This window comes from Ornithorhynchus anatinus, chromosome 11 (assembly GCF_004115215.2).
Source record: "Ornithorhynchus anatinus isolate Pmale09 chromosome 11, mOrnAna1.pri.v4, whole genome shotgun sequence".
Classification (NCBI taxonomy): Eukaryota; Metazoa; Chordata; class Mammalia; order Monotremata; family Ornithorhynchidae; genus Ornithorhynchus; species Ornithorhynchus anatinus.
Window position 1 is genome coordinate 15,282,515 of NC_041738.1, and position 11,580 is coordinate 15,294,094.

The 11,580-nt window shown below is 59.9% G+C and overlaps 2 protein-coding genes across 2 annotated transcripts; both read right to left on the reverse strand.

Moving 5' to 3' along the window:
• Nucleotides 1-248: 248 nt before the first annotated feature.
• On the reverse strand, nucleotides 249-2,414 carry HCRT (hypocretin neuropeptide precursor). Its single transcript, XM_029075716.2, has 2 exons — nucleotides 2,117-2,414; nucleotides 249-875 (listed from the first exon to the last, which is right to left on the reverse strand). The coding sequence occupies exons 1-2, from the start codon at nucleotides 2,129-2,131 to the stop codon at nucleotides 447-449; spliced, it is 444 nt and encodes a 147-aa protein (XP_028931549.1). The 5' UTR covers nucleotides 2,132-2,414; the 3' UTR covers nucleotides 249-446.
• A 537-nt stretch (nucleotides 2,415-2,951) lies between these two features.
• GHDC (GH3 domain containing) lies at nucleotides 2,952-10,568 on the reverse strand. Its single transcript, XM_029074831.1, has 9 exons — nucleotides 10,497-10,568; nucleotides 8,948-9,327; nucleotides 6,152-6,288; nucleotides 5,464-5,971; nucleotides 5,181-5,349; nucleotides 4,513-4,584; nucleotides 4,171-4,304; nucleotides 3,683-3,771; nucleotides 2,952-3,589 (listed from the first exon to the last, which is right to left on the reverse strand). The coding sequence occupies exons 2-9, from the start codon at nucleotides 9,237-9,239 to the stop codon at nucleotides 3,383-3,385; spliced, it is 1,608 nt and encodes a 535-aa protein (XP_028930664.1). The 5' UTR covers nucleotides 9,240-9,327; nucleotides 10,497-10,568; the 3' UTR covers nucleotides 2,952-3,382.
• Nucleotides 10,569-11,580: the final 1,012 nt, after the last annotated feature.

An 11,580-nucleotide genomic window follows, 5' to 3' on the forward strand; every position in this document is an offset into this window, starting at 1 on the left:
CACCCTTTGGACACTCAATTTATACCTCCTCCTCCACCTCTTCTTCCTCCTCCACCTTCTCCTCCTCCTCCACCACCTTTGCCTCCTCGTCCTCCACCTCTTCCTCCTCTACTTCCACCTCGTCCTCCACCACTTTCTCCTCGTTCTCTCCTCCTCCTGACCCCCGACTCTTAATGCAGAATGTCCCCCCGTCCCTTCCCAGGGAAAAGGGGAGCCCGCGGGTGGAGAGGGCGGCAGAGAAGAGAAACGCCCGGTGACTTGTCTTTATTCACCCACTCTGCGGAAGGGGTACAGCCCGGGGGACCCCCGTCCCCTCCCCCCGGGGGCCGCCTCCCCTGCAGGAGTCAGCGAGGGGGACCCAGAGGGTCCGAGCTCCTCCTGTCAGGGCGCAGAAAGCGGGTTTAGGCCCAGGCTCCCCACCCACCCAGGGTCCGGCGGCGTCCGGATCAGGCCGGCCCGTGGTTCTCTGGCCGGTCCCGGGGCGGCGGGGGCTCGGGGCAGGGCGGCCCGGGGCAGGGCAGGGACGGGGCGGCGGCGGGGCCGGGGTCCCGGCCCCCGGCGCGACGGCCCATGGTGAGGATGCCGGCGGCGTGGTTGCCGGCGCCGTGGAGCAGGCGCTGGAGCCGGTCCTGGAAGGCGAGGGCTCCGGGCCTCCGCTTGCCCAGGGTGAGGATGCCGGCGGCGTGGTTGCCGGCCCCGTGCAGCAGGTCGTAGAGGCGGCAGGAGCAGGTCCTCTGGCGGCAGCAGGCGGGCAGGGGCTGCGCGGCGGCGACCCCCGCCACCCCAGCTACCCCCGCCCCCCACCCGGGGCTCAGGAGGGACGGGGGCGGCAGCAACAGCAGCAGCAGCAGCAGCGTGGCGGCGGCCAGCGGGACCTGGAGAGGCGGCAGGAGGAGGAGGAAGAGGAGAAGGCCCTGACGGGGGCTGCGCCCCCAGCTCCCCGCGACCCCCACCCCCGGGACGCCACCCCGCCTCTAATAATAACTACTACGGTATTCGCTAAGCCCTTACTAGGTGCCAGGCACCGTACTAAGCTTCTACACTGTCAGCTCTTTGGGGGCAGGAGCCTGTCTACCCCTCGCAAGCGCTTAGTACAGTGCTGTGCACACAGTGATGGCTCAGTAGATACCACCGATCGATTGATGAGGGGCAATGGTGTTGGGGTGGTGAGCGTTTGCCGGGGTAAAATCAGAAAAGCGAAGGGAGGGGAGGAGAGAGGGGGAACACGGAATTGAGGGGTTCAGGGCCTAAAGCCATTCCCCCCGCCCAAATCTCGGCCTTTCTATCGGATCTCCGGACGGCTCGAAACCTCTGGGCTCCCTATTCGAGTGGACTGTTCCATTGAGGCGCTAAATAAACTCTTTTTAAGCGGATGGGGTTGGGAAGAAAGGTCGTCCCCGCATGTGGGGGAGACCTCACCTCCTCCCCGTCCCCCGCGCCCCCACACCTCAGCAGCCTCAGTGGCCCCTGGACGGAACCCAATACTAGGAGGGCTGCTCGTTTGCATACGTTTGCATAATTAATCCCCATTTTCATCCGTCGGCAGCCTCTGCCCAAACCTAGGCCCGGCGTGGCAGATTTGTAATAAGGCTGAGAGACCAAAACAAGAGAGGGAAGAGGAGAGAGGGGCAGAACCCAAGGGACGGGGGCCAGAGCGAGAAGGGTCAGTCGAGATCCGTTCAGGGCTCGGGCCGGTCTGCCCACTCTCACCATGGGCATGTCTAGGTGGGTCCAGCCCAACTCCCCCACACGAATTCCTCTCCTCCACTCACCTGCACAGATGCCCGATTCGGCTGTAATAATAATGAACAACTGCGGTATCTGTTAAGGGCTTACTATGGGTCCAACACTATACTAAGCGTTGAGGCAGAAACACAATCCCCGTCCCACGTGGGAGCTTCAGGCTAGAGAAGAGGGAGATCAGGTCCTGAAGCCCCATTTTACAGATGAGGAAACCGAGGCACAAAGAAATGAAGCGACCGGCCCCAGCTTTGAGGGCTGCAAGTGCAGGAGCTAGGATTAGAGCTCAGCCGCATCCTGGCTCCCCTGAAAACGCACTCGCCCTTCCGGGACCCCCGCGACCCCTTCCCCTCCCCACTACCCCGATCCTTTTTACCTTCGGGGTCTCCATGGTCCCGAGGGGGCGGCGGGGCTGGGACGGAGTTGGCGGGGCAGCGTGTTGGCTCACCGCGCTCACTGGACCTGCAGCATCTTTCCGGCTAGCCTTTATAGCCGGGCCTCAGCCCGGGCCGGACCCCAGAGGACGAAGCAGCGCTAAACATAGGCTCGGAGGGCGCCGGTCACCCGGCCGGAGGGACGGCCGTGTCCAGGCGACGCCGCCGGGGCGGGGGGACCCGCTCCCTGGTCGCCGGGCGCTAACACGGGCTCCGCAGACCCAGGCATCCGGGCGCACAAAGGAGGGGGCGGGGGGCAGGGGGCAGGGGGCTAATTATGGAACCGGCGGGGGGCGGCGGGGGGCTAATTAAGGGACGAGACGGAGGGGGGACCAGTGGCGGGTCGGGGCTAATTAGGGGCTCCTGACGCAGGTTTGGCTGCCCGAGAGCCGGGAGCGGGATCAGCCGCTGTCACTGACTAGCATCCTTCGAGGGCCTGCGGGGGTGTGTGTGTGTGGTGTGTGCCAAGAGATGCCAAGAGATGAGGAGAACGGTGGTCTTCATAACTATAATAATTATGGTATTTATTAAGCGCTTATTATGTGCTGGACTAAGCGCTGAGGTGGACACCAACAAATCAGGTCGGACACAGTCCCCGTCCCGCGTGGGGCTCACGGTCTCAATCCCCATTCTACAGATGAGGGAGCTGAGGCATAAAGAACTGAAGTGACTTGCCCAAGGCCACAAAGCAGACAAGAGTACATGTGTGTGTGAGTGACCCAGGCCCCAGGGTTCAGCCCCGGAGCTCGTGTCCGCCCACGAACGCACCAGCAAGCACAAAGGTTAGTCTGCTTTATTCGGGTGCGGGTTCCTGTGGCTTCCTCACAGCCCAGTTTCTGGGGGCCGGGCACCCTGGATGCTGGCAAGGCACCCTGGCCTCCCCACCCTCGCACCCCGAGGGCTAAGCCTGGGAGGATGGGGAGGGGGAGGAGGAGGACAGCGGAATAGGACCGGGAGAGATGGAGAGGTCCGGGAATGAGGGAAGGGCAATCTGGTGTCTGCTCTGGGAGGAGAGGGAGGATGGGGTGGAGGAGACGGGGGCTCCCGCCCCCCCCCCACTGTCCTGGGCTCAGCCCTGTCAAGGACCCCCCCACACACACACCCCCACACACCACACACACACAGGAGGAGGAGGAAGGGGGAATTTGTGCCTACAGGGCCTCCCAGGCCTCAGCTGTCTAGTCCAGGCGAGGAGTGCGTGCCCGGGCTCAGGACACCACCCGGCTCTGCAGGAGCTGGACCTGGTCTAGGCGCCGCAGGACCCTGGGCAGGGCGGGAGAGGGGGCGGGGGGCGCGGCGCCCCGCAGCTGCTGGAAGGCCCCGGGCCCCAGCAGGTGGACGCGGGCGGGGCCCACGCTGCCTCGAAAGCGCAGGGACTTGTAGGCGGCTGACTCGTCCTGGAGGCAGCGGTCAAACTGGGGGAGGGACCGGAGGGAACTGTGTAGACGCAAGTCCCCGGCTCCCCCCTCGACCCCTTCTCCCCGCTTCCGTCCCCGCCCGGCCCTCACCTTGTCCCGCTGGCCCTCGGACAGATCCCGCACTCCCCGCAGCTCCACAAACACCTCGTAGTGAGGAGCAGATCCATCCGAGAGGGAACCTGCGAAAAATCCTCTCCTGTCAATCAGGACACCACCACCCCCGACCCCCGCGAGCCCGTCGCTACGAGGCAGGGAGACCACCACCGCCCCCCCGGAGCCAGAGCCCACTCCCCCCTTTCCCAGGCGCTCTGTGAACTGGGATCCCCACAGCTTCTCCAGCCTGGGAAACAGGGCCCACCTCCCGCCCCATTCTCCCATTACCGAGTCGGCCCCACCCCACCCAAAGGACTTCAATCTAGGGTGGCAGAACCAACGGTAGGAAGGATGGAGGTTAGACCTCAGGGAGATCTTCCCCGGCAGTCAGGGGTGGGAGTACTGGGTCCCATGAGGCTAACTCCCTCCCTGGCGTGGTGAGGGGCGGGGGACTGGCCCAGATGACCTCCGGGAGCGGGTGGTACCTAGAAGGCAGCTCTCGGCAGAGCAGTAGTCCACAAGGCGCGCCCCCGGCCATCGCGCGGCGGCCTGGAGCAGGGCCCGATAGAAGCCGTCCTCGGACATCCCCTCCCCACGGACACTCAGCGTCTCGGCCCGCCTAAGGGAGCAAGGGAGCCAGGTTCGGGAAGGGGGCCGCGGAGAGGGGACCCCGGAGAGGGAGGCCTGAGAGGGATCTGCGGAGTCTTCGGGGAGGGGTCTCGGGTGGGGGGGGCTGCAAGGGGCTACTCGGGCGGGTCCGGGGGCCTTCAGGTAGTGTTGGGGGGCAGTCCGGGGAGATACTCGGACAGGGGCTCTGGCAGACTCACCTGCGCACGAACTCGACCACCGGGCTCTGGTTGTGAAAGTCCACGACCCGGACGACGTCACCCAGAGAGCACCTGGGGGTAGGAGGAGGGCGGATGAGGGGATCTGGGAAATGTCTGGGTGCAGGGAGAGAGTGGGGGAGGGCACCAGGAGGGCGCCCAGCGGTGGGGGAAGAGTGGGTGAGGGGATCTGGGGGCAGGGGAAGGACAGGTGAGGAGGTCGGGGCGGGGCCTGAGGGTAGGAGAAGGACAGGTGCAGGGATCTGGGGAATGCCTGGGGGCAGAGGGGGGGGGTGAGGGGATCAGGAGGGCACCTGGGGTTGGGGAGAAGATAGGGAGGGGATTTGGGGGGCATCTGGGGGTGGGGGAAGGACGGGTGAGAGGACCTGGGGGGTGCCTGAGAGTGGGGTGGAGGATGGGTGAGGAGATCTGGGGAGTTCCTGGGGATGGGGAAGAAGATGGGATGAAGGGGATGAGGGGAATGGGAGGATGGATGAGGTGGGATACCTGGAGGAGAGGGAAGGACAGGTGTAGGGAGGAGGGGCGAGGGAGGTTGGGCAAGGGGAGTCTAGGGGGCACATGGGACCAGTAAGGGGTGGATGAAGGATGGGGAAAGGGTGCTCAGGGGGTGGGGAGCATGGCATCTTCAGGGGAGTGCTGGGTGGTCCCACCTGGCCAGAGTGGCAGAGGTCAGCCCCAGCTCGTACTCCTCCCCCAGGAGCCAGGGAGGCGCTGCCCCTTCCTGAAGCAGCTCACAGAATGGGGGTCCTGGGGTCAGCAGGTACCTTGGCCGCTGTGCCCACTCCACACGCTCCGGCCACAGGTTCAGCCCGGAAACACCTACGGGGGAGGGGCAGGGGGCCTGTGTGGTGGAGGGAAAGGGGCTGGAGCAGCCCCTCAACCCTCCAACCCTTCCCCCTTCCTCCCCCACCCCTTGGCCCCAAGCACCCTAACCTCCAGTCGCCGTGTAGACGGGTGTGTAGAGACGCACACCCTGGCACCAGGAGGCTCCCAACACGGCCGCGGCCGGGCCTTGCCCCCCGGCATCGCCCACCACGACCAGTCGCAGCTGCGGCCATAGGCGCCGGGCCAGCCCATCTGGGCCCCCCTGCAGCTCAGCCGCCAGCTCGGTCGCCCGGACGGGGGCGGGGGCGGCTGCTGGGGGACCCCGTCCACTAGCTACATCCTCCAGCAGCTGCTCACGGCCGGACACCAGGCTGGAGAAGACGTCCAGGAGCTCCGAGGCTGTCCGGGCCTCCAGCACCTGCAGGCCCCGGGTCCGCAGCGCGGCCAGCAGCGGGGCCCGTGGGCCATCCGAGGGTGGGGGTCTGGGAAGGAGCGGTGCCAGGGGCCAGGGGAGGGGGCTGGGCCAGGGTGAGGCGGGGGTCAGGCAGGCTGTGGCTCCCGGTCTCAGGACTTCAGGGAATGCCCGGGCCAGGGCATCCAGACCCAGCAGAGTGGCCTGGGGCAGGCAGGGAGGGAGGGGAGTCAGTACCAGCTCCCCCTGCCCCCCCACCTCCAGGCTCTTCCAGGTTCCCCCCAGCAGCAGCCCGGACCCCCACATCCATTCTCTGTCCCAGGCTGGGCTGATGAGGGTCAAATTGCAGCATCCAGCTCCTCCCACCTTTCCCCACCCCCATACCTGAAGAGGGGAGCTGTAGGGATTTAGGGGAGAGTGCGGCTCCAGCCCTCCCCTGCCCTCTTCCCCGTGCCTATCTCCAGTGGAGGCATCAGAGCCAGGTCGGGTCACGGGGTGCAGCTCCAGGAAAGTATCTGGGTCTGGGGAGGAACAGAGGATTAGGGAGCCGGGGCACTACAAACTCAAACTGGCCCAAACCAAACTCATCTTCCCTCCCAAATCCTTTTCTGCAGTTAACTTCTCTCTCACAGTGGACAGCACCACCATTCTCCTTTGACTCCTCTCTCTCTCTTCCATCTTCCATCTTCAGGCTGTCACCAAGTCCAGTCAGTTTTTCCTTCATAATCATCTCCAGAATCCACCCCTTCCTCAACATCCAAAGGACCACCACACTGATCCAAGCTATTGTCCTATCCCGCCTTGACTAGGCCATCAGTCTCGTCACTGACCTCCCTGCCACCCGGCTCTCCCAGCTCTTCCCTACTTCATTCTGCTGCCCAGATCATTTTTCTAAAAAAAACATTTCAGTCCACATCCCCGCTCCTCAAAACCTTCCAATGCCTGCCCATCCATCTCCATGTCAATCAATTAATCAACCAGTGTTATCTATTGAGCACTTACTGTGTGCAGAGCACTGTACTAAGTACTGGAAGTGTACAATACAATAGAGTTAGTAGAGACGGTCCCTTGCCCGCAAGGAGCTTAAAGTCTGGAGGGGGAGTCTCCCCACATCTAGATGGTGAGCTCTTTGTGGGCACTGTTTATTGTTGTATTATACTTTCCCAAGCACTTAGTGCTCTGCACACAGTAAGTGCTCAATAAATACGACTGAATGAATGACTGGTCAGACATTAAAATAAATTACAGATATGTGCACAAGTGCTATCAGACTGAGGGTGGTGAATATCAAATGCTTAAAAGGTACAGATTCAAGCTCAAAAGTGATGCAGAAGGGAGAGAGCAGAAGAAATGAGGGCTTAGTTGGGGAAGGTCTCTTGAAAGAGATGTGCTTCTGATTTTGAATTTTGATTTGAGTAATAATAAAATTGTGGTTTTTGTTAAGTGTTTACTATATGCCAGGCACCATTAAGCGCTGGGGTAGGTATAAGATTATCAGGTTGGACACAGTTCCTGTCCCACAAAGGGCTTCCAGTCTTAATCTCCATTTTACAGCTGAAGAAACTGAGGCACAGAGAAGTAAAGTGACTTAGAGAAGCAGTGTGACCTAGTGGATAGAGCATGGGTCTCGGAGTCAGAAGGATCGGGGTTCCAATCCCGGGTTATCTGCTGTGTGACCTTGGGCAAGTCTGACTCCCGGCCTGGAACTCCCTCCCTCTTCATATCTGCCAGGGTACAGCTCTCCCCATCTTCAGGCCCTGCTGAAATCTCATCTCCTCCAGGAGGCCTGCCATGATTAATATCCAATTTTCCAACTGCTACATCAGCCCTCCTTTGACATCTAAGCACCCATCTTTTCAGCTTCCAGTACCACTTTGTACATATCTTCCATACCCTATTACTTAGACACTAACTCATATTTCAGCCTTCACAACATCACTAAAATTTGCCCTTTCCTCTCCATCCAAACGGCTACCATATTAATCCAAACACTTATCCTACCCCACCTTGATTACTGCATCAGACGCCTTGCTGACCTCTCTGTCTCCTGTCTTTCCCTACTCCAGTCCATACTTCACTCTGCTGCCCAGACCATTTTTCTACAGAAACGTTCGGCCTATATTTCCCCATTCTTCAAGAACTTCCAGTGGTTGCCCATGCACCTCTCCATCAAAAAGAAGCTCCTTACCATTGGCTTTCAAGCACTCAATCACCTTGTCCCCTCCTACCTCACCGCGCTACTCTCCTTCTAACCCAGCCCGCACACTTCTTTCCTCTAACGCCAACCTACACCCTGTACCTCCATCTCTTCTATCTCACTGTTGACCCCTCTTCCAAATCCTGCCTCTGGCCTGGAACTCCCTCCCTCTTCATATCCAGTAGACGGTCACTCTCTCCACCTTCAAAGCCTTATTAAAAGCACTTCTCCAAGAGGCCTTACCTGACTAAGCGCTCATTTCCTCTTTTCCCACTCCCTTCTGTGTTGCCCTTGTACTACGATTTGTACCGTTTATTCACCTCTCCCTCAGCTCCGCAGCACTTATGTACCATCTGTAATTTATCTATATTAACGTCTGCCTCCCCCTCCAAACTGTAAGCTCATTGTGGGCAGGGAACGTGTCTACCAACTCTGTTATATTGTACTCTCCCAAGAGCTTAGTAGAGTGCTCAGCACACAGTAAGCGCTCAGTAAATACGATTGTTTATCCCTTTTCCTTCTTTCTGGCTAAATTATTTTAGTGTCTGTCTCTTCCGCTAGACTGTAAACTCCCTGAGGGCAGGGTTCTCGACTAATAATAATTATGGTATTTGTTAAGCACTTACTATGTTGCCAAGCACTGTACTAAGCACTGGGATGGATACGAGCAAATCGAGTTGGACATAGTCCCCGTCCCCGGTGGGGCTCTTAATCCCCATTTTACGGATGAGGCAACTGAGGCCCAGAGAAGTGAAATGACTTGCCCAAAGTCAAACAGCAGACAAGTGGCGGAGCCTGGATTAGAACCCATGACCTTCTGACTTCTTCCACTACCTACTAATTCTACTGTACCCTCCCAAGTTCTGAGTCCAGTGCTCTGCCCAGCCCAGGTGTTCGATAAATGGGACCGATTGGCGCATCGATCGATTGATTGCTTGAAAGACTGCCCTTCTGGGTGACCCCTGCCCTTCTGGGTGACCCACCTGGTCTCCTCCCCCCGGGATGGGGGCGCAGAATGCCCCGAAGGGCCCGCTCCTGGCTCCGGCGCAGGTCTGCCATGTCCGCGTCCAGCCGGCGCTTCTGCCACGCCGCTACCCAGGGCAGGGCCCGCAGTGCCAGGCAGTGCCAGAGCACGAAGGCCCCGCGTTGCCCCTCGGGTCCCCTGCGCAGTGCCAGCAGGGGCAGGGCCACCGCCAAGGGGAGCAGGGGCAGCAGCAGCAGCAGTGCCAGCGGCAGGGGCAGTGCCAACGGCAGTGACGGCGGCGGTGGCAGCATCGCGCGGGAGGATGCGCTGGCGCGGGGAGTGGGCACGGGACGTGGGCCGGGGCGGGCACCCACGGGGGAAGTGAGGCCGGAGACCAGCCTATGGGAAACAGAGGAGCACGGATTGAAGAGGACCGGTCTCAGGCCAGCCTGGCACTGGCACTGCCTCCGTCCCGCCCCTCCCTCCGTGCCCGGTCTCCACCCCACCTCCCGTGCCCAGTTTCCACCCCCCCTTGTGCCAACCTCAGCCCTGCCCCTCTCCCCGTGCCCAGTTTCCACCCGGGCCCACTCCCCCCATTCTGTCTCCGCGCCTCCCCTTCCCCCGTGTCCAGTCTCTGCCCGCCCCTCTTCCCGTGCCCAATCTCCGCCCCTTCCAGTCCTTTAATCGATCGTATTTATTGAGCGCTTACTGTGTGCAGAGCACTGTATTAAGCGCTTGGGAGAGTACAATTCAACAGTAAGACAGATGCCCTGCCTCCAACGAGTTTACCGTATAGAGGGGGAGACAGACTTCAATATAAATAAATCACTACGTACAAAAGTGCTATGGGCCTGGTAGGGGGGGATGAATAATAATAATTCTGGTATTTGTTAAGCGCTTTCTGTGTGCCTGGCACTGTGCTAAACGCTGGAGTGGATACAAGCAAATCAGGTTGGGCACAGTCCCTGTCCCACGTGGGGCTCACAGTCTCAATACCGATTTCACAGGTGAGGAAGCCGAGGCACAGAGGAGTGAAGGGACTTACTGATAATGATGATGATGGTATTTGTCAAGCACTGTGTGCCGAGCACTGTTCTAAGCGAATCAAGGCGATATACACCTCATTAACAAAATAAACAGGGTAACAAATAGTATATTCAAATGAGCACAGTGCTGAGGGGAGGGGAAGGGCAGAGGGTGGGAGGGGGAGCAGAGGAAAAGGGGGGGCTCAGTCTGGGAAGGCCTCCTGGAGGAGGTGAGCTCTCAGTAGGGCTTTGAAGAGGGGAAGAGAGTTAGTTTGGTGGATGTGAGGAGGGCGGGCATTCCAGATCAGAGGTAGGACGTGGATTGCAGTAGGAGAGCAGAGAGGGGAGGCAGGAGGCGGCAAGGGGCAGTGCCAGTCTCCAGGGCCAGTCTCAGCCCCTCTCCTTCCCCATTGCCCAGGCTCCGCCCCTCCCCGTGACCTCTCCCCCTCCCCAGTGTCCTCCCAGCCCCCCCCCCCCGATGCCCTCCCCCAGCCCCTCCTGGCCCCTCGCCCACTGCCCACTGCCCACCGCCCCGGCTCCCACCTCTGCCAGCCCGGGACCCTTCCGTCTCTCCGGGACCGACAGTCGTCCGCCGGACAAAAAATGTCCAGTCGGAGGAACCTTAAAGGGCGGGACCCAACTCGGGAAATCCGGCCCACGGCGGGTGTGTGTGTGTGTGTGTGTGTGTCCGTATGTGTCTGTGAGTCGGGGGGAGGGTTCTTAAAGGCGCAGATGCTGGCAGCCCGTCTAGTGTCCGGAAGCAGGGTAGACGAGTGGGAGGGCCGTCAATCAACCAAGCCCATCCATGGAGCATCTACTACGTGCAGAACACTGTGCCGAGAGCTTGGGAGACCCCCGCCCTCCGGGAGTTTCCAGGAAGGGCGGCCGGGGATGGAGCACTAACTATGTACAGAGCACTGTCTTAAGAGCGAGGTAGAGTACAAAACAATAGAGTTAATAATAATGATGATGATGGTATTTGTTAAGCACTTCCTATGTGCGAAGCATTGTTCTAAGCGCTGGGGGGGCACAAGGTGATCAGGTTGTCCCACGTGGGGCTCGCAGTCTTAATCCCCCTTTTACAGATGAGGCAACTGAGGCACAGAGAAGTGAAGTGACTTGCCCAAAGTCACACAGCTGACACGTGGAGGAGCCGGGATTAGACAGATGCCATCCTTGCCCTCAAGGAGTTTACGGTTCAGAGGGTGAATCCCGGCTCCACCACTTGTCTGCTGTGTGACCTTGGGCAAGTTATTTAACTTCTCTGTGCCTCAGTTACCTCATCGGTATAATAGGGATTAAGACTGTGAGCCCCATTTGGGATGGGGATTGTGTCCAACCTGATTATCTTGCACCTACAGTATAGTGCCTGGCACATAGTAAGCACTTAAAAAAAAAGAGGGTGAAGCAGAAGCATCGTGGTCTAGTGGATAGAGCCCAAGCCTGGGAGTCAGAAGGGCTTGGATTCTAATTCTGGCTCTGCCACTTGCCTGCTATGTGATCTTGAGCAAGAGGCTTTACTTCTCTGTACCTATTACCTCTTCTGTAAAATGGGGATTAAGGCTGTGAGCTCTGTGTGGGACAAGGACTGTTTTCAACCCGATTAGGTTGTATCTACCCCAGCGCT